The sequence below is a fragment of the Gracilinanus agilis genome, chromosome 3 (assembly GCF_016433145.1).
Source record: "Gracilinanus agilis isolate LMUSP501 chromosome 3, AgileGrace, whole genome shotgun sequence".
Lineage (NCBI taxonomy): Eukaryota > Metazoa > Chordata > Mammalia > Didelphimorphia > Didelphidae > Gracilinanus > Gracilinanus agilis.
Genome location: NC_058132.1, coordinates 589,378,126 through 589,401,805, shown reverse-complemented (window position 1 = coordinate 589,401,805; position 23,680 = coordinate 589,378,126). Strand labels below are relative to the sequence as shown.

Here is a 23,680-nt window from a genome sequence, read left to right as displayed (position 1 = left end):
TGAAAGGTAGGCAATGAAATCATACCATATACTACATGGAAAAAAATCTTCTTTGAAATTCAGCAGATGCTTCTTACATATTTCACATCTCTTATATGATGATTTAACTTATCATTTTGAAATGTTCACTATGCTAAACAGTAAGCATATGCAGACTTAAGCCTTACGTGAGATTCCTCATTTTCCTCTTCTGAAGTGATGGGAAGGAGAGAAGGCTTTGTTGGTAATTTGAGTTCATATGTCATTATACTCCACCTGAAGGAAAAGAAAGCAGTGGCCTAAAAATCACTTCAGTATCTCATGAACTGATTTATTTATTTTCTCGTGAACACAAATATATTTGTCAATGGTAATTAAGTTGCCTGGGATCTTAAAATAACAACCAGCAGACATGACATTCTAGGAGCTTCAAAAGAACAAAAGATACAATGATTTGTTATAACCACCACCAGGCATTTCCCAAATTAAATGTATTTATATTATCTAAGTTATATAAATCACCTTACATATAATGATCCCTCATTAAAAGCAAATAAGTCTGGTCTCAGACACTTCCCAGCTATATGACCCTAGGCAAGTCATTTAACACCCAATGTCTAGCCCTTACCGTTTGTCTCCCTAAGTATTGATTCTAAAAGAAAAGCAATTAAAAAAGAAAAAGCAAATTAACCATATTCCAATTAAGGAAAAAATATTGAGGATGGTACTTAAGCAGAAATTATAAAGAAAAAAATGAACTGAATAGAGGTTTTTTTTTTTCACCTATTGTTGCTAAAAGCTATTGTGTTTGAAAGCAAATATTTAAAACTCTGGCCATCCAGAAAAAAGAACACAGAATAAATCCAGCTCTTGTTTTTAAAAAGTTTCAAAAGTTATGATAAATAAGTGGTGTTGATGTAACAATATATCAAATAAAATTTTTACCAACCCATAAAAAAATAACAAATCAGTCCTACAATACACATTTATCAGAAAAGGTTTACTGTGGTGGCAGCTATGTGGCTCAGTGGACAAAGAGCCAGGCCCAGAGTTGGGAGGTCCCAAGTTCAAATTTTACTTCAGACATATCCTAGCTATGTGACTCTGGGCAAGTCACCCAAACTTCATTGTCCTGCTCTTCTACCTTGGAACCAAAACATATTGATTCTAAGTCAGATGGTAAGTGTTTTCAAAAGAAGGTGAAGAAAGGAAAAGCTGACTCTTAACTGAAACTAGTAACAGAAACTAGAGGGAAAAAATAAATCTCAAGTTCTTTATATCAGGTTAATTGATATGCCATCTTGTGTCCTTAATCAGATTAAAGGTGGTAAGCCTTAGTATGATTAATTTAGTCTTTTTTCAGTACAATTTTGTGCAACAGATTTGTTGCTTTCTATTGCAGATTATGGTTTCTTTTTCCTTGAGATACTATGGCTAAAAAATATTCTTTATCCACTACTCAGCCTCTCTATTATTTATCTAGGTGGTCCTTGAATGACAAATCATCCATTTGATGCTCAAAAACCTTTCCAGGATCCAAAATCTTCTCCTTTCCCCCATTTCTTTGGGATCTTAGGTAGGGTTCAGTTGATTAGGTCACTACTACCTATTCAGAACACAAAGGTGCTCTCCACACAAATATGAAGTATAGCCTCCAGAAGCAATAGGAATAGACAAGTGGATAAAAACTATTAAGTACATTTGTCATTTTATCCCCAACCCCAGCACAGACATCTTTAGTACCCTTTCACCTACCACCTTCTTGAGTCATTCTTTCTGGGGAATGAAGCAATAGATATAAGTGCAATCAAATTAACGACATTAAAGACTCCAAAGGACCAGTCTAAAGGAAAAGACTCTAGATCATGTTTTTGAGCCTGGTAAAAATAGCAGGAACCAGGAAGGAAGGAAGGTAGAAGAGTATGAATATACTATAAGCAATGTCATTAACAATATGCTCAAGAGACTGAATGATGGATTATGTAAGTAAATGTGATAAGAATATTTCAAAGAGGGCTTAACAGAACTTAAGTATAAGGAGAAAGTGTGCTATAAAAATGGGTTTTTATATGTTGACATTTCAATGTGAAGGAAGATTTAAAAAAAGTCCCTGTGGGCAGTTTTTTCTTTTAACACAATATCAATATGGGGGGAAAAAGAGAAAGAAGGGTGATGAAAAATAGGAAGGGAGATAAGAAACTGGGCATCAGCTTTAAGTTTTTGAGCTACTAGAGGATAGAGAATCAAATGGTTAAATGAAAAATGTATCTCTATGTCTTCTTTCCCCCTCTTCCTTTGCTTCAGTACCAGAGGAGGAGATGGACCTGGCAAAATTTTTCCATTCTATTTTTACTACTGCATCTCATTCTCTCTCATCTTCTCTAGGATGCTGGCCCATTAAGCCCCTGTGTCCCACCCCAAACCTCTCTCCCATTCCCTCTTATGATGCCATCTCCTCAAATGATTGTCTGCCAGTCTATAGTTGGTCTACAATGGTTCAACAGCTCCTTTTTAATTTTTTAACCAAAATGTCAAACTCATTAGCCTAGCATTTAAAACCCTCTACAACATGATGTCTATTTTTGACTTATTTAAGTGTTGACCATGAATTGTGTCATGTAAGAGCACCACTTGTTATTTTTTGATACAGACCCACATTTCCATGAATTTACACAGGATATTTGTTATGACCGGAATGTGCTTTCCCCTCATCTTTACTTGCTGAAATAATTTTCTCTTTTCAAGATCCAGCTTAGGGTGCTACTTCCTCTATACTTTTCCTGACTCTACTCTTGCCTTTTGCTCTCATCTTATCACTCAAATTTTCCTAAAGCAAAAGGTCTAAATATTTCCTTTTCCCCATTTCACATAGCTTACTGTGTGATCACTTATTGTGTGACATCAGGGAAGTCACTAAGGTCGTCCATATCTTAGTTTCCTTACGTATAAAATGAAGACATTAGGATTTGCATCATTCATTTTGCAGGGTCTTGTAAAGAAAGTGCTTTGAAAACCTTAAGGTACTATACAAATATGAGTAATGAGCAAATGAGATACGGTATGTAAAATACTTTGCAAACCTTAAAAATCTACATAATTATGAGGTATTGTTATTACACTATTTGGGCACATATCATATCTACTCTCTAGATTTTAAATTCCTTGAGGGCTGGTACCAGATTTTTTTCATCTTTGTAGAACTACATATATGCACAAAATAAATCTGTTTCCTCATCTGTAAAATGAGGCAATTGGATTAGATGATTTCTGAGGGGCTTTCTAACTTTTATGATCCCTTAATAAATGCTAAATGAATTAATATCACTGGGGATCCAGGACCAAGCTTCAATTTTGTCATTTGAGGAATCTAATTTTATTAATTTGATGAGGAGTTGTTAGAGGAATCACAGCACAAAAGATAGGGGAACTGCACTTGAATTTAAGAAGATCTGAGTTAAAATCTCACCTCGGATATTTAGTAACTATGCAAATTTGGCCAAATCACTTAAATCCACTTGGGCTCAGTTTCCTTATCTATAAAATGAATGAGTTAACTCATTGGCTTCTAGAATCCCTTCCATTTTTAAACCTATAGATTCATACTGCTCACAATCACATGAGTCTTGATTTAATTTAAACATAAAGCCAAGGCCCCAGATTAGAAAAGTCAAGGAGCCACATTTGGTATTAACATAGAATTACTCTAATTAAAGCAAGGAGTTCAACAGATTACTTTCCTCATTTTAATTTATCTTATTTTCTTTCATAAAAAAAAATCAAACTTCCAAATAAATGTGTTGAGTGTGCCTTTTACAACCTTCTAACCAAAAATAATTCCCCTTTACCTGTCAAGCATTTTTGTACTGGCTCGTTCCAACTTCTCCAATATTTGTGGTAGCTGGGTGTCATCATCACATGAACCACCCCAGCCAAGAACCCGAGCAAGGTCATTTCCTGTACCTAAGGGTAAGACTCCCAGCTGACACTAAAACAAAACACATTTGAGAGACCTTTAATTTGAAGAGCACATACATAGAAAACCCCTCATTTCTCCAGATGCCCTTTGTGTAACTATTTAACAAACACAGCAAATAACAGAAAATTAAGAATTGGCAAAAGACAGGCACACATACTTGCCTGTTTGTGCAAGTTGAGTTTATCAATTTCTGACAAAACCCAACCAACGCTTCCATCTCCTCCACACACAAGAATCCGGAAGTTGTCAAACTTCTGAAATAATCTTAAGCTGAAGGGAGAAATTGTTTTATTTTAGTAAATCAACTAGTGAAAAGTTTAACATTTCCCTAAGAGTAGCTTTCATTTGTGTAAAAATGATCATTTCAGATTAATCAAAGAAAATTTTCTGGGTAAGCATATAAATGGTTAGACTAGAACAGAAGCCAACAAAAACAGTTATTTCAAGGGTATTTCAAGAGTCTATGTAAAAAGACCTTGAAATACAATGATTGTAGTGATTACGTTATTCAGTATCATATATGGCCATTGCTAAACATAGCTGGAAGTACCAAGAGTATACAGATTTATATTTCAAATAACATGTCATCATATTCACATTACTTCTGGGGAAAAAAACCAAATGTACACAAAAAAACATGCTTTTATTTCCTGGGACTTTTATGTTTTCTTTAAATGAAAAACATGTGCATGTACTTGGGAAATTCTGACATTTTAAGTAATAAAACACATTAAGTACATAATGGGGGGGCACGATGGAAGACTTGTTTTGGCAATCCCAAAGAGAAGTAATAAATATGCAAATGCAATACATGGGAGACAGTAAATAAAAAATTCTTACTAGTTATATAATGGTAGACTTTTTAAGTTGGGCGGGGGAGGAAGTATGAAGGAACAGTAAAATTAAATGATAAAGAGGAACAAAATATGTATTCTTAGTCCAAAATGTACAGAATATTGTATTTTCATTATATTGAAACAAAGTAATCATTATTGGGTCCTTAAATAATTTATTACTCAGGTGTTATTCCAAACTATGTAACAGGATAATACTTTACAAAGATAATACTTCATTTCAAATAAGCCGACTCAGGAAATGAGTTTATTCAAAGAATATGCTTGTACCTGCCTCATTGAAACAATGGATTCAGAGTAATTTGGAAATGTTGAGTCACCTTGTTTTGAAGGTATATTCAATAATGAAAAATAGATCTAGTTCTGAGAAGACGCATGAAAATTGCTTGATATCATTAGATCATGCCAAAGTATTGACATTTTTATTAAGAAATAGAAAAATTACTTTGAAAAATGGGAAATTAAGAAAATCACAAAGAAATCAAAATTCATTTGAATGAAGTTTAATTATAGTCTGTCACAAACATCTCATGAGAATTAATGATCATGTATTGAAACTGTTTAGAATTCTTTTGAACCAAAAGCAATATAAACATGATGCCATTAAAAAGGAAATTGAAATGTTGCTTTCAAAATAAAAAAGAATAAGAAAATGCTGCATGGAAACTGAAGATTTTTGAGCATTTTTGTCTAGCTTTTCCTTGTAGGGAAATCATACCACAGAAAAAAATGGTATTTAGTTAACAAAATCTATTGCATTAATACTTTTTTTAAAAAGGTAAAATCTAAGTCAGGCAAATTCTATAAAGCCACTAAATGGAGTGTACAGGGATAAGGACTGACCTGTAATTTCATTGTTATAAGCAATTACCAAAAGAGGAAATTTCCTCTACTGATATAAATAGGCTCCTATGAACCTATAAGTTTTAAAAGAGTTGCCTAAAGAACATACAGGTTAAGTGACTCGTTCTAGGTCACAATGCCAGTATGTATCACTGGCAGATTCGGAACCCAGGTCCTGATGGCTTTGAGACTGGCTCTCTACCCACTAAGCCATACTGTTTCTCAAAGTGAGAAAAATATGCTTGAAAAGACTGAAAAGTTATAAAGCAATTTGTAAAAATATATACTATCTATATACATACATACACATACAAACATACACATATATACTTTATATATATATATATATGTATATATACACACACACACACATAAACAATTCTAATTCCAAAGCATTCCTATAACTTGCAGGACTTACAACAGTAATTCATGTAGAATTGACCCTAAATAACTAAATGCTTTCATATGACAAAAAACTTTGTTTTGAGGAAAGAAATAAAAGATGCAATTCTGAGAGGTACAGCAGACCTGGAGGAAGGTAAATGTTTTCCTCATTTAAAAAAAAAGAGAAAGGAGTTTGAAAACTTCAGGCCATTAAGTTATGACTCCTGCAAAATTCTAGAAAATATGAAGGAAAATAATATTAGGAAAGGAAAAGCACATAGCCTATATGACTTCACAGAGAACAGGTTCTTCTAGGCTCATCTGATGACATTTTCTGAAAGGAGTTTATTACAAAGAAAGAAGATTTCCAGTTTAGTAGACGAGGGAGATGTGATAGCTATAGTTTACCTAGATTTTAGTAAAGCATTTGAGAAATCCTCTCATGCTATTCTTATGGAAAAGATGGAGGCCTATAGGCTATATAACTAATTAGTAGAATAGTTGGATCAAAAGAATAATCATTAATGATTCAATGAAGGCAAGACTAGGAATGGGTACAAATAGGAAACAGGTAAATTTAAGTATGATATAAAGAAAACCTTCTTAACAATTATAGCTATCCAAAACTCAAATGGGCTACTTCAAGAGGTAGTAATGTTCCTCTTGCTGGAGGATTTTAAGCAAAGGTTCAATGATCATTTGTGAGATACATTAAATGTGGTCTTTTTTTAACTTCAAGATATTGTGACCTCAATGCAAAGATGCATCTGAGTTGAAAGGACTGAAAAAGATAAATATTTATAAATTAAATTAGTGTTCAAAGAAGTAAGATTAATGCAGTTTAGGGAATTCACTAAGCGATTCTGTCAGGCACTATGCCAATTTCACTATATAGTTCTGCAAATATACCATGAAATTTGGAAAATATCTCTACAATCCCCGAGAGTTCTCTTGAGTAGAAATTATTCATTATTCCAAATTATGTGAATTTCATTGAGAGAACAGATTAAGCCATGATGAGATAATGATATTTTTTACCTTCTTAATTTAAAATTGCAGGTCTCATTTAATAGTCTAAAGGTGAAAAATACTAATGAACAAATCAGTCATGCCATTTATTGTAGATCTCAAAATTCCAGACTTTTGAAATTATATAGTGAATACATATTTATAAATATTCTGTTTTCATAGGGGATGGACAAGATAATAGACTAGAAATTAATCCTAACTCTACTTCTAATAATGCTATTGTTTCACTAGATATTGACAAAGGTCATTGGGGTACAGTGTAGGGAGGAATAGACTCATCAGGAACAAAATAATAATTTGACTAATGTTAATATCTTTCTAGTAGATGCTCTAAATCTAATATTATGCCCCTTAATTGAATATGTGAACCATTTTATTGCTTAATTTTAATTCCAATACCCTATTCACTACCTTAAACTACTTTACCCTTGAATAAATGTGAATACCTTCTCCATTGGTAGAGATCATAACTCATCTACAACTCATCCAATAGGTACTTTTGCTCTTGGCCACTGGTAAATTCTCCATAAAAGGTATTGTGATTTGATGTGCTAAACTTTCTCTTCAATATTCAAGAGACCTTTTTTCTAGATCTCTTGACATTACTTGAGGACTACTATGGCATCAGGGCTGTCTGTAATTTCTTATTTTCTCAACAGGACATGCCCACTACCTATTTTAGGTATAAATATCTTCTATGATATCTATCACACATCTTTTAGTGGACCATTCATCACTGATAGTAATCTACCACCAAATGAAAGCCACTCTCACCCTTTCAGTTTAACGACTCGGTGACACAATAGATGGGGTCCTGGGCTTAGTCCAGAAACTTGGAAGATCCAAGTTCAAACATTCTTTCCACTACACCATATTCTCCAATATATTTTAAACTATTCTCCTTTATGCACACCTTTGTATTGAAGTCACCAAGTATTAAAAATATATGAAAATTTAATTTAGATGATGTCAAATTCATCATTACGTTTCTCTAACTCCTCATTTTGGGGGCAGTTATCATCATGTAGTGTTTTTGCCTATGCTGATCATAAGTACCTTGAAGAGGACTGAGTGTACAAAGAATTTTTTAATTTCTTGGCTATGGGTGCATGATAAAATCAACTATGACATTTCCTATGTTTGCCTCTCTAAGGAGAGCATGTAAGTCATGCTTCTCTTAATGGGAAGAATGTCCATAGTGACATGATTCCATTCTTCTAGTAATGTGTCATCTTAGCAGTCACTAAGTAACATCTGTAACCTTGGAACTCACATTTACAGTAACAATGGCAAAATTAATGTTTCTAGATGATCAAAAAACTGACTCGGGATGTCCAGCTCCCTTTTCTGAAAGTTTCCACTACACTACAGAAGTAGAAGAGACCATTTTAAAATTTTCTTTATTTCATGGGTTAAGATGATCAAAGAGTTCACCACTTAATAGCTAGTCCTTCCATATTTAGTTAGACTGTTCTTCAGGAAATGGTCAGTCTATTGCCAGATATATACTCAATGTCTTTTCATCATGGTAGAACCTATCAGAGCTTAGTTTTTATTGAGAGCCTTTGGGAGCACAAGTTACCTGAAAATACAATAGCAAGGTACTAAAATGGATCTTTTGTCAAAGTATCATTACCTACTATAATTGTAATAGTATACTGTACATAAGTTATACCATTAGAAATAAATAAATGTTTTCTAGAGCTAAGCAAACTGATACAACATTACTGCATATAACTGTTAAATGGAACAACTCAAGTTAGCCAAATTCTGAGAAATTTAAAAAAATAAAATTTAATGAAGTTATTACAAATTTCCATTATAGAAATAAGCATCTATAATCTAATTATTTTCTTTAAAATAAAAATCAATCTTCTATCCACATGTGTTTTTAGATGCATCTATAATACAGAGGGCAAATGCAGGAGCTAGGGAGGCAAATTAAATTTCATATTTTATACTATGTTTTATTTAAAGAAGATTTCTAAATAATGTATAATGTATTACCCCAAGTGAGGTCCTCCATTTATTAAATCAAACACCTGAGCAGGATTTAACAACTGTTTAAATCGACGGAGGAATTTTACTCCCTGATTATCTCCACTTTTAGAGTTGACAAATACCAAAAGAGGGCTAGCACGAGATGGTGGAGCTGTTGCTTTCCAAAACCCTGCAAAAACATATACAGCAAAATCAGTAAAAGTGGCTTTCCTGTTTAAATAACAGCAATTGAGAGAAAGGAGAAATGTTAAAATTCATAAAAATACTATTAGCTGAACATTATCTACTATTTGAATACTGGAAATAATTAAGCCACAACATAAGCTGTACCTTAGTTCAATTTAAAAAGGTGGTTAATGGTTATTGTTTGCATGTAGTTAGTATTAGAATATGCTATATTTTTGTATTCTAATGTTCAATAGCAAAATATTTTAAAATGCTGAGGATAAAAAAGCAACATTAGCTACCATTTTCTGTTTTGCATAGAGGCCAATTAATTATAATTTTAGACCCAATAGTTGGCCTCTCCTAAGAACACTGTTATTTTTTTAAAGCACAATGTATAGAGAAAGCTAGGTGGACACTTCCTAGCTATGTGACCCTGGGCAAAAGTCACTTAACCCCAATTGCCTAACCCTTACTGTTCTTTTGCCTTGGAACTGATACTAAGTATCAATTCTAAGGCAGAAAATAAGGTCTTAAAAATAGATTAATTAACAATCAAATGAGTAGTTCTAAGTTTAGTTTACAATAAGATGATTAACTTATTATTTAATAATATGTTTATTTCCTTTTCAGCTCCTACCTCTTTGTCTAAATAATTATTCTTTTATATGGAATGACTTTAACAGAACTTTGATATGATCTGGCTTAAAATTACATATATTTAAATATGCTATGTCAAATCATATTCTTTAAAAACAAATTATTTTCTCAAGTATAAAGCACAATATTAGTGCCACATAATATGAATGATGATGAGAATATAGTTAAAGGCTTATACTAATAATAGAGGATTGAAGGGTTATATATATGGGCAATGCAGTGTAGTAGAGAGATCAATCCTCAGAGTTAGGAAAAACTGGTTTAAGTTCCATCTCTCACACATACTGGCCATGTGACTAGGTTCCCTAGGCCACTGTCTAACACTATATATTGTAGAGCACTTAGTTGGCCTTGGTATAGGGATTCCTCAACCAGAAATACTCTTACCAATGAAATATCAGGTTCAGTAGAAAAAAACAAAAATCATATAACATGTTTAAGTTTAAGTTAATGCAAAGGAGTAGTAGCATCTGGTATACAAAATCCCCTGAGATCAAGAGTGGGGAGGGGGATGCCTTTCTAAAAGTAATAGCCTTTAAAAATATTGCCTTGGTGGTTTTTTTGTTTTCCCATTATAGCTCTTTTTTGAAATACTCCCCACCTGCCCTTATTTTCAGATTAAATTTTCCCTTGCAACAAAGAAAAAGTGAAAGCACTCAATATATTATAATGGTCTAAGGTCCTAGGTTCTCATATTTTGTATTTAGAATCAATTTATATCATTCTTAAAAGAAAATTATGATGGAAATTGTGTAATATTTTATAATTTGTCTAAAATTTACTCCTAAAAGCATGTAGTTGGGTTTTTCCACAGCTCTTTTCAGACAATAATCAATAATGATCCTAGTTTTAACTATTACAATTAATAGAGTAAACAACATATTTATAAAATCTTCACCAAAAATCAGCTGAATTTTAGAACTTCAATGCTTCTATCAATTCACAATTTACATATAATTTTCATGTTTAAACAGTTTAAATGAAATGTTTTGAATTGAAACACTTAAACAGTTTAAATGCAAGTAGAGTGAGACTAATTTTGAAAAAATAATGGTAGTTGTGTGGATCAAACAAAAGTATGCATGTGTATGATAAATATATGTCAAGAACACTCATTACTTATACTATTACGTACCATCAGAATCTATGCTGTTCAGCGCAATCGGGGGTATGGTAGATACCTTACACTGGTCAAGCGGACATTTATAAGGAAATAAATCTTTGCAGGCAGTGTGTACCTAATAACAAATTAAGTTTGATAAATACCAGTGAAAGAAAGATATTCAGTTCCCTAATGACTTATCATATATATATATATTACCAATATAGGTGAGTGCACACATCACAAAAGATCTAATCATTTTTAATATGTTCTAGTTCAAGGCATTTCCACCTCAATATCAAGTCATAGCTTCTAAAGGTCCAGTAATTTGGAGATTAGGGTCCTTTTTCAGGCTCTGCTAAAACTTACCTTAAAACTCAAATAAGACTGTGAGGACACACTATATATTTATGACATAATGCCAAGCCAGATGCTTAACTAGTAGGTCTCAGTTTTATGATTTGCAAAACAGAGACTTAATGTACTAAATAGAATTCTCAAGTGAGAAAATCAAAAGGATTAGGGGATAATTACTAACATTGAGAAGGGAACCAATGTTTTACCAGATAACAACAAAATACTAACTGTAATCACATACACTCCAACTTTGAATGCTGCAAGTACTAACTGACTTAATGAGACCAATATGGTTTGAAAGAGTTTGTGCACAAAATACCCTAAGATCAGGAGTGTTTGGTGGGGAGGGAGGTTATCTAAGAGCAATAGCCTTTAAAAATATTGCCTTGATGTTTTTCTTTACCCATTATAGTTCTTTCTTCAAATTCCTCCCACCCTGCCCTTATCTTCAGATTGACTTTTCCCTTGCAACAAATAAAAAGTGAAAATACTCAATGCAGCAAATGCTTCTAATAATGTATACAACTTTTGAGCTAGAGACTTTTAAATGAACAATAGACATGGGGACTACATAATTCAATGGTATAATTGCAATGTGGGATAATGAGAATATTATACCATTTTATTCTAAACTGTGTAAACAATTGAAAAATAATCAACAATAACAGTAGTTACTGGAAGAAACCAATATATAAGGAGAAGAAAATGCTGAAGAAAATTATAACAAAGATAAAGATAATCCTGATTTTTACATATAACCCGTATAACATCAGACTTTGTATTTAATAATTATCAGATTAAAATCTAAAAAGCATTCTTTAAAACAGTAAATCACCATGTCTAGATTTAGCAAAAGTTATCATAAGATTCTTTGGAAAAACTCCCAATACAGCAAGGATATATATATATATATATATATATATATATATATATATATATATATATATATATGATTTCATAATTGTGGGTAGTTCTGCTTCCAATAAGAGACCATAAGCCCTTCATGTCATTGTAGACTTTTTCAATAATTGTTGGGGTTATATATATAATTTGTCACTTACTAGACATTCTGCTGAAAGGCTTCTGTTAATTTAGAATAGTTCTCTGATGACAAGTATAATCTGTCCTAGGAGATTAAGTCTTTCCAGGATGATAACACTTAGCATGACTCGTGTTCCCATTGGCACAGGTCTTTGAGAACCCAGGATCACAACTGTGTGAAGGAAATGTACCCTCCTTCCCTTTCTGGGATTGCACAGCTCCCTGCATACCTGGGTGAGTCTGAATTTAACCCAGAGGGAAGGATTGTGTGAATTAAATCACTGAGTAAATTGGGTCACAAGGATAGAATGGCAGCCAGAGAAAGACAGCAAGAGTCAAGAGATCATGACAGAGGCAGGATGGCTTGTCCCCTGTACTGTCCCTTGGATTGCCCCTTTGGGTAGCTCAGGCAAAACAGAAAGCCACAGTTGGCTCCTGAGATGTGATATGTGAGAGTTAGTGGGCAGAGAAAAAAGTTTGATAAACTGAGGCAAGAGGGGATTTTGCTCTCTTCTTTTTTGTGTTTCTGGCTGACTGGACTTCCCTGTGAGTTTGGCTAGGGGGCCCAAATGGTGGCCACAGAATAGCAAGCTAAATGGAGCAAAAAGGAAAGTACCTATACATCTTTCTCCTGTTTTTCCATCTTTCCCCCCTACTACTTTGGATTTAATAAAATTATTTATTTACAGCCAGTCTCATAATTTTCCCTCTTACATCTGCATACCATCGAATGTTATCAAATCAGAACTGGAGTAGAGAAAAAAATTCCTTAATGCAAATAATATATATCTATGTGAAACATATGACCTATTATTATAGTGAGGCATATTCATAAAGGCTTTCGATGGTAATGGACAAGTCCTGCTTAAAATACATCTGTATGATGAGCTCAGCAACATCCTAGGTTTCTGTTTTCCTGTCAAACTTTATGATATTAAAGACTAAATGAGAAAAAATATAAAAACAAAAAAAAATGAAAAATACAAAAAGTGAAAACAGATGTCAAACAGCTTTACACACCACAGCAAGAAATGCCTACCATAGCTTTACACCAAAGGCACTTCCAGTCTTGGAGACGCAGGACACTGCCGCAGGTCTTATCACAGACTGCACATTTGGCACTGACTGGCAAGTTGCCTTCTAGCCATTGATGAGGCATGGCTATCTGTGGGGCAGGGGAGAAGAGGGAAGATTGAATCAGCAGAGAAACAGACAAAACAAATTTAAAATTTAATAATCACTCACATTAATCATTCCTTTCAAATTCACATTAAATGTAATGGCATCTCGGTTAAAATGCTCAAGTCTACAAATTTTATACAACGTGGCTTTAGACATGGGAAAACAATCTTTACCTTGTGTTTTATGCACTAAATACTGCTAGCAAAAAAACCATTGTTTTTACCCAATCTTTTTATTTACATCCATTGCCACAAGCAATGTTCTCTTTTAACACGAAGAGACCTGCAGACACACAGATACACACGCACACAGTAACCTTGTATATCAGCCAAAAGGAAGAAGGGACTGTACAGCATTACTACATGTGGCCAAGAAGGAGAGAGGGTCCATTCTCTTCTGTCATGTAGGTTGTCATCTACATTATTAGTGCTTATAAATAGAATCTTTTAATATGAATAAATGGCATACATAATTTTAAAAGCTTGGAAAGTTCACTCCTGATACATACACGGTGGAAAGCACCACACTTTTACAAGGATGGAATGAGGGATATTGAAAATGAAAACTTGAGACTTAGAAAATTCTTTTGGATTATCCTTTTAAAAAAAACTGTTTAAATGCAATCTGAGTTGCGAGATAATGAACACAATGATCTCTACAATCCAGAGCACATGATTTTTGTTAATTTAAATTTAGATGGAAAAAATGTTTTAAAAGTGGTCATTTCTATTTATTAAATTCTAACAATAATAACTGGTAGATAAATACAGGTAGCTGGTACATAACTTTAAGATTTGCAAAATATTTCATTTATATTTTCACATTTGACTTTAAGCTTCAGTTAGAATGGCAGGAAATCAAGAAATGCTTAATTGTGCATGGTTTGGTAAAGTAATTGGCACATTTCAAATAAGATGCAGATGGGAGTAAAGACTGGCACCTAACAGCAAATTCCTTTTTTTACCCTCTGCCTCCATAATGGATGTAAATGCTTTTTAAAAATCTCACCCACAAAAGCCCCACCCCTTTTCAGCACTGCCCAGTAGCCTGGTATTCCCAGAATCTGCCAGGAATACTGGGTAGAGATACTCCATCCCTGTACAGGAAGAAAGCAGCAGGATTACAAAGTGGAGACAAGGTGTCTTGGAGAGGCAGGTGCTGAAATCTGCAGGAGTCATGAAAGGCTTCAAGTAGGATGTGCCTTGAAGGAAGCTGAATTCTAAGAGGCAGGAGGAAGGAGGGCATGCATTCAAGAAATGAGGGACAGTCTGTGCAAAGGGAAAGGAGGGCATGTACATAATAGTCTCTTTTCTACAGCAAGTCAAAAACAAATCGTCAGATACTATACTACTCCACTACAAAAACATTTTTTTTAACCTCACTCAGAAACTTTCTTTGAAGATTGCAAAGAGAGCTACATACAGATAAGCAAAATAAAACATCTTAAAATTAATACCAGTACTGACTTCATTCTGATTCTAGAACGAAACTTAAACTTGATGACAGTAGAGATCTTGCTCAATCAAGATGATCAGTTTCTCAAAGAATTCAGATATTTAAGTGACTTATTGAATCTACTAATTTTTGCTCCCATTTAATTCTGAATTCTATTCACTCAAAGCACAAAATATGCAATTCTAGCTGTAGGAACATATAATAGGCAAAGTAGAAACTTACACCATCTTCATCCTCAATGATGTCTTTCCCAATGGAAGCCAGAGTAGTCCATTTGCAGTTATTCGTGGCCCTTACTGCACATCTTTTATGTGCTTTGAACTTACACACTAAAATAAATGAATGAATAAATATATGTCAACCATTCCTTGTTCTTTTAAAGTTTACCAAATATAAATTATTCAACAAAATTAATTTCAACAGATACTAGGAAAAAATTAAAATCACATAATTCAGATATAAGACTTTAATTCTAGTTTTGTTAGTTTATGCATATATGGTCATTTTGTTGTGTATGTATTTAAATTATATGTGTAATTTAAAATTAATAGTTCCCATTCATACAACACTTTACTAAGTGCTACCTTGCACAAGAATAGTATGAAATGAGTAGTGCAAGTTTTCTTTAAAAAAAAAAACACCTTCTCTTCTGTCTTAGAATCTAAGGCAGAAAAATGGTAAGGGCTAGGCAATAGGAGTTAAGTGATTTGCATAGCTAGGAAGTATATCAAGGCAGATTTTAATTCAAGACCTCCCATCTCTAAGCCTCACTTTTCTATCCATTGAGCCACCTAGCTGCTCCCTAGTGCAAGCATTATTTTTATTATTCCCTTATGAAGAAAAAAATCAAGATTCAGAAGTGAAATGATTTTTCCAAATTCACAGAGATAGCAAGAAATGGAGGATGAATTTCAGCTCAGGCCTTCTGCCTATAACGCTATTGGTGTTTCATTACATTAATTTTTTAGGAATTTTTTAGGAATTTTTTTAGGAAACTATAACCAGAATATCAAAGTGCCATACACCTTAATGGGGACATAGGAAAAGAATACACAGTCAACACCAGTCTTATCTGAGGTAAAAAGAAGGGAGGAACATCAGATTTTATATTTTGAAAAAGTGAGAGAGAAGAATATGAAAATTAATAGGAAAAGCTGGGGAAAGGTTTTTTTTGCAAGTATACCCCCTAAAAAAGGATAATAACAAATAGCAATATGACCAGGAGTCAGAAATAGAGTATTATAAATTAAAGTCATTATTCTGGGATACCTAAGTGGTAAATACAAGAGATTGGAATAATGATGTGATTCTGCCACTAAATTAATCACTTCAAAGCATCTCACAAGGGCATGATATCCAGTACTGTGAAGAAAACTAAAATCCACCAGTCAATATGCATTTATTAGGCACCTACAATGGTCCAAGCACTGGCTTAAGTGCTTAGAAACAAAGACAGTCTAGAAAGGAAAGACAACAGGTCCATATGTAGGTATTATATGAAATGGATGAAAGGTGACTTGGAGAGGAAAATAATGACATCTGCAGGGATTGTGAAAAGCTTCAAGTAGAAAGGGCTGATTACACTAAGCCTTGAAGACAGCTAGGGATTCTAAAAGGCAGGAGTAAGGAGAGCATGCATTTGAGAATATATACCCCTCATTTAGGGGTAGTATATTCAAAAGCAGAGAGACAAGGGAAGTACAGGGGTAACATTCATTAAGAAAGCCAGTTTTGTTTTTGTAACTCCAGGGCTTAGCTTAGTGCCTGGCATATAGTAGGCACTTAATAAATGCTTATGGATTGACTGACTAGTTGATTAGCTGTACTGTAGTATATATGTATGAAAGGAAGTAATATGAAACAAATTTGGAAAGGTAGGATAAAGCCAGGGGACAGAAGATTTTCAATACCAAAAAAAGGAATTTGTATTTCATTCTGGTGGGTAATTGGAAGCACATGGTGAGGTTTCAGTGCAGAGAGAAACATGACAGGTCCCAAAGATGTCATTACTCCAGGCTACTTAACAATTCTTTTGAAGTTCTTGAAGAACCCTTCTCTAGAGTTTACTATGTAAAGTAGCCTTTTCTGCTTTCTGTCGGCTCCATGAGAATTCCACAGTACATATCCCAGCTCCACCATGCTTATCAGGGAAGCAAAGAACAGAATTCTAAAATGTTACTCCTATAAGGGACTTTGGAGATGAAATTATCTAAGCCCTTCCTCCTACAATTTATAGATAAGGAAGCTCATGTCTAAAGAGGTATGGTGACTTGGTTACAAACTGTAAGTGGCAGATTTGGGACAGGCAACCAAGACTAATGCATCAAAGTGCAGTCATATTGCTGTTATAATATATTGTCTCTCCAACAAACAATGCCCTTCATGAGGCAAATGAAATCAGGAAAAGCATGTGGTATATTTAGAGAACCCAGAAGATTTAGGTAAGGGCAACAGCCAAATGGAGAGACTGAGGATTCTCTTACCACAGAAAGAGAGCAGCCAGGAATTCTGGGGAAGGAGGGAGGATGATAAAGAAGACAACAACTATGGGCCACAGAAAATCATTTTTAAAGGTCCTACATAAAGAGATTCTTTTTACAGTTCTAGAACTAAAAGAATCCCAGGAAACTTAATTGTGATATTTGGAGGGTTAATGGTTATTTCTCAATCTGGATTTTATTTTTTTTTAGATATTTCTCTCTCTCTCTCTCTCTCTCTCTCTCTCTCTCTCTCTCTCTCTCTCTCTCTTTTTCCCCTTTTCCCTCTCCCTTTCCCTGTTTGCCTTTGTTTCTGCCTCTGATTCTTTTTCCTCCACTCCATCTCTCTTTCTGAGATGTGACTATTGCTATTATTTTAAGCAAAAGAGTAGAGAAATTATCCTAATGCTTCTAGGATGTATATGTGATTAGACAACTAACTGGCAGAAAAGAAGAATCTCTTCATGGAGCAGAGAGAGCCAATCAGTCAGTTGTCAGTCAATAAGAGAACTGTATATATTATCTTATTTGATATTCTGACCCATTCAAAAATAATACACAAAAAGTATCTACATGTTAATTAAAGGAGAAGTAAATTTAATAAATTATAATCAGTCCACAAAAGCAAGAAATTATATAAACACTGAAAAACTTGCTCATACTTTTTTTTTTGGTCCAGATCTGTGATTTCAAAAATACAAGGAACTGGAACTGGTAAGTGATTTAGTGGATAGAGAGCCAAGACTAGAGATGAGAGGTTCTGGGGTCAAATCTAACTTTGGACACATCCTAGTTGTATGACTCTGGGAAAGTCACTCAACCCCCATTGCCTAGCCCTGTGTTGGTGGACCTATAGTGCGTGTGCCAGAAGAGGTTTCTCCCTTCCCCCTCTCCACACGCACCTAAGTACATTTATCACATGATTGGCCCCTCTGTCCAGTAGCTCAATGGGAGTGCTTTCTCCCTCCCCTGTCAGGGGTAAGGGGCTCACATGTAGCATGAGGGTTGCAGTTTGGGCTCTTAGTCTCTAAAAGTTTGACATTACTGGCCTAGCCCTTGTTGCTCTTCTGCCTTGGAGCCAATATTTAGTATCAATTCTAAGACAGAAGATAAAAGTTGTTTTTTTAAAAGAATACAAGGAATTCTGGGTATGGAAATGTTCTGCACTGTAACAAAGTTTTAAAGAGCTTCCTGGAGCACTAATATTATTAATAATCTTTATTGTTACCATGTTTCAGAAATTGATTTTTCCCCCTAGCATTTTACCTATAAGAGATATTTTCTTAAGCCACTATCAGGATGATGGCTACACAACAATAGACTTTAATCCTACTCTTATCTAATTTGGTAATACAAAAGTCAAAAGATTAGAAAATAAGCCAAACTTTTTTGAAAGGTCTGTGAACCACAGTCACTATTTAAATCAATAAATTAAATAAAATGAATGAAAAAGCATGAAAGTTCCTTCTCTGATTTCTAACTCCACTTTCCCTTTGTGTTTAGAAGAAACTCCTATTACATATTGCTCTCTCATTAAGTATGGGCATGCTAGGTGGCACAGTAGATAAGAGCATTAGAGCGTATGTGAAAGCCTCTCCAGAGTTCAAATCTGGCCTGAGACATTTAACTAGCAATGTTACCCTGAGCCAGTCAGTTAATCCTGTTAAGCTCATTTTCCTCAAAAAGCAATGATCAGTCCAGATCAGGAAATAAAATGAAATATGATAAGAAGTAACATACAAGGCTATGCCATTATTGACATATTATTTCATCTAGGATTTCAATCTACAGAAATAGTAGTTATAGGTCTTATATGCAAAGAAATTCAATAACAGTTCAAGAAATGTATGATCAGAAAAAAGATGTTAGTCAAATAGAATAAGAAATAATTGATAGATGAAGTGCATGGCTGGTACCCACAGGAAGTTTAAAAAAAATCAAAAGGAAGGCTTCTACTATATTAGGTAGATAGCCTATGGAAGATTTCTTGGAAGAATTACTAGATAAGAAGTCATGGATGATAACATCTACCTCATTAGCAGAAGTATCTATATTAATGAGATAATGATTTATTCAAGTCTTGAAGTAATGACCATTAAAAGATAATTTTTAAAAAGATAATTTCTCAAAACTATGTTGATATTTTGTCAGATGAAATAAAAATAATCAATGGTAATGTGCTTTCTGTATCATACTGTTAGCATTCAGTAAATATTAAACCACAAAAGTATGAAGTCATTACAAATGACTTAAGATGCAATGTGATACAGCACTCAACAGAAAGAGCATTAGATATTGAGTCATAGGATCTGACTTCAAATTCCAGCTCTGCCACTTACTATGTGACCTTTGAAAATACACTTCTCCTTTGTGGCCTCAGTTTCCTTGATTGCAAAATTGAGACTGTGGTGAGCTAGATGAACTCTAACGTCATTTCCATTTCTAAATTTTTAGTATCACAATCTTAAATTGTTAATAGTGGCTGAAATGATAATGTTGATTTAAAATAAAACTATCATGTCAAGGAGACTTTGAGAAAGGGATATTTTTGTTAATCATCTTATCAATTCACTTGATAGACTATTCAGGAAGTCTTCTTTTTTCTAATGTTTGTAATTTACATAATCCTTACTATAAAGAAAGTTTTGAAATGATAACAATTATTCTTCATCATAAGCAAACAAAACAAATGAGCATTTTCCACAAGAAGGAATCAAGGCAGAAAAGTTAAATAATTTCCAATGGTCCCATGAATCAATTACACCTTGTTAGTAACCATACCAAGACACAATGAAAAAAGTGAACTTCACCGTCTTATATTTCCTAAATGTCCAAGAATACTAATAAGCAACATACCACAGTTTTTTAAAATAGCCCACAGAAATCATTAAAGGGGTGATTCACTTCCAAAAACAGCCACAACAGACATTCTGATCAAATAGTTAAGAAGACTCCTTTATTTATAAGAGGATATATAACTCTTATTAAAAAAGGTTCTAGACATCCTACTCTTATTACCATAACAATATTCTTATTTTATTATAAATGTTTAAGTAGCTATGTAGTCAGTTTATTTTCAAGATTAATTCTCTCCTAACAATTTAAGTAACTTAATGGAATTCACAAGGATAATATAGCAAAATTCTTTATCAACAGAGTACCACATCATATTCCTGTTGGTACAAATATTTTTTAGGTCGGCAAGCTGAGAAAGGACAATAAGTCCTTATTTTTTTTTTTTAGTATAGGGAGTGAGGAAGGAAAATATAAGGTCTTCAATGCAAATGGGAATTAATTATTCATCTCCTAGAAAATGCATTAACATATTTAGGTTGATAAATAAACTTAAACTACATTTTATTAAGTAAAGATAACATCTTTATTAAATTTTTAAAAAATCTTACAAACTTAACAGACTTGAAATAGCTCCCTCAAATTTTATTTGAAAGTGAGCAAGCCCATGAGGCATCTTGAGGGTACAAAACTTTATAAAATTTACCTGGAAAATAGTTTACAATTGGAATCTTCCTATAAATTCCCACATATAATAAATCACTTGCCTGGAAGATCTATGGTAAGGTTGGATCACAGGCAGCAGTACATAATTTAAAACCACTCATCTGATGATTAAAATCATGAGTCTATTACTATATAATGATTCAATTATAAGGCACCATCTATTAAAGACTACTTGAGATAATTTTGTCCACCAGAACAATAGTAAAAGGGGCTATAGTATGCTTATTAGAAAAAAAGGAGATTGCACAGTGCAGTGTAAAGAAGGCCACTTTGGAATCAGGAAGAGCTGAGTTCACTTCCTACCTCTCTCATCATCTTTGACCATTGGAAATTCACTAAAAATTCTCTTTTCCTCAGTTTTCTCATTTGTAAAATGTGGATAATGATACCTACAGTGCCTGCTTCCCAAGGTTGTTATAAGTTTCAAATCATGGCAATCACTAAGTCACTATATAAGGTCAGTTATTAAATTTTTATCATCATAACTATTGCCATGAGCAGTTCATATTAAAATTCAATGCCTCTAAAAGAAAAATTGACTTTCTTCAAAAATCTTCATTTACACATCTTTATGAATGCTATTCTCAGTGTGATACAGAGGAGAAAACACTGGACCCAATGGATTCAAACCTATCTGAATCTGTTTCCTCCTTTGTAATAAAAGGGAGATAATAATGGCATCTACTTCCCAGTGTTGTTATAAATATAAAATAAGAAAATATGTGTATAGTACTTTTGCAAAGCTCAATTCACTATGAAAATCTGACCTGTTATTATAATTCCAATTCATCAAGTCAAGAAATAGGGCGAATCTATGTCATTGTAATTTAAAAAATGCTACCAAGGTTAATTTACGGTTTTATTACTCTACTGATCAAACTATTATTGGGATACTTTACAGAACTAGATAGAAAAGCAACAAAATTTATCCAAAGAAACAAAGATCTAGAATGTCAAGGGAAATAATGTAATGAAATAGTAATAATGAAGGAACAGCAGTTGTAGAAATTATGCTATGAAATGGTGGTCAATAAAAACCATTTATATTTGAAGATCAGTGGTATACGTAGTGGTATATCAATAGAACAAACTAGACAAGGAAGAATAATAAGAATATAATTCAATAAACTAGTGTTTGATAAACTAGAAAATTAATTACTTAGGCATGTTGGGAAAACTGGGAAGCAGTTTTTCAGAAATTAGGTTTAGACCAAGATGTTACACCCTATTCCAGATTTAATTTTAAAGGGATATTTGACCTTAATATTAAAAATGATACCATTAAAATATAGAAGGAAAGGCATATCAAAGAAAAGCCTTTCATAGTACATGTAGTTGTATTCTTAACCAAACAAGAGAGAGAAGTAATCATAAGAGATAAAATGGTTAACTTCCAGTTACATGAAATTGAAAAGCTTCTGCACAAACAAAATTAATAAGCCTGGAATAAGAAGGAAAAAAAATCTTTGTATCATATTTCTCAGATAAGGGTGTAGTATCCAAGATAGAGAAACAATTAATATATATGGATATATATGGATATATACACGTGTGCATGTATTATATGTGCCTGTATATCTAATAGCCAAGTAGTTGAATAAAAGATGTGAAAAAATAGTTTTCTCAAGAGAAGAATTGCAAATTATTAATAATCATATGAAAGAATGCTCTGAGGTACTATTATTAAGAAGAATACAAGTTAAAACAATCCTAAGGTTTCACCTCATATTTTATAGATTGACAGATATGACAAAAGATGGGAATGGTCAATGCTGGAGGGGTTGTGGGAAGATAGGCACACTAAAACATTTTTGGTGCAGACATGAAACATTACAACTATTCTGAAATAATGCAAATAAAGTAATTGAATTGTCCATATCTTTTCACGCAGAGATTCTACTTCTAAGCTTATATTCCTAAGAGATCACTGATAAGGAGAAAGTCACTAGGAGAGAGCCAACTGTGCCAAATGAGTGAGCCACTTCCATTCTCATCATGGTCTGGAAGAATTTCGGTTTCAGGATATTTGCTGAGAACTTCTCCAACTATGTCAAAAATAGCCCCAGATCTGGGACATATTCAATGAGTATACCCATGATAGGTGAAATATAACCAGTGTCACCTTCCATGTGGCTTTACTAGTCTATTTTGGTATTGCTTTCCTCCAATAGAAAGCCTATAGGATGGGAAACATGGACCAGGCTATATCCATTTGGTTCCTGATGGATTCATTAGGCAGACTCACACATAATTTTTGGCTGTTTCCTTGCCAATCAACTACCTTTGTAGATATACATCAACATCTACTATATTTGGTAGCCCTCCTAATGATGCTTCTTTATTGATACTATAAATATTTTTTATAAATGCAAAAACCAAGGTTCCTTAATGTCATTGCCTACCAGCCTGGCCTTCCTTTTCATGTCCCTGGGGACAATATTAGCCAGACTGTTTCTCCTCAACCCCAGCCTCTCAATCCCACAGGAAGTCTTCAGGGGCAAGACTTTTCTATCTATGGAGCCCAATAAAAACTCTTCACCAAGCAAGAGATAATTGAATGCATCAGCCTTCTGTACCTGCTGTCTTGTCTGCCCCAGATCTATACCAGTTTCCATAGAAACTTTACTTACAGTATCTCTGCTAGTTTGCCCTGGTG

At 33.6% G+C, this 23,680-nt stretch overlaps 1 protein-coding gene across 1 annotated transcript in view; it reads right to left on the bottom strand.

Annotated features, from left to right (window-relative positions):
* The window catches only part of DGKH (diacylglycerol kinase eta), a 227,285-nt gene that overhangs the window by 58,479 nt on the left and 145,126 nt on the right, over nucleotides 1-23,680 (bottom strand). The window contains exons 7-13 of the mRNA XM_044670616.1: nucleotides 15,251-15,357; nucleotides 13,431-13,556; nucleotides 11,027-11,129; nucleotides 9,073-9,235; nucleotides 4,117-4,225; nucleotides 3,825-3,964; nucleotides 168-255 (exon numbers count right to left, since the gene is read on the bottom strand). Coding sequence (XP_044526551.1) covers nucleotides 168-255; nucleotides 3,825-3,964; nucleotides 4,117-4,225; nucleotides 9,073-9,235; nucleotides 11,027-11,129; nucleotides 13,431-13,556; nucleotides 15,251-15,357 — 836 coding nt within the window. The remainder of the gene's footprint in view (nucleotides 1-167; nucleotides 256-3,824; nucleotides 3,965-4,116; nucleotides 4,226-9,072; nucleotides 9,236-11,026; nucleotides 11,130-13,430; nucleotides 13,557-15,250; nucleotides 15,358-23,680) is intronic.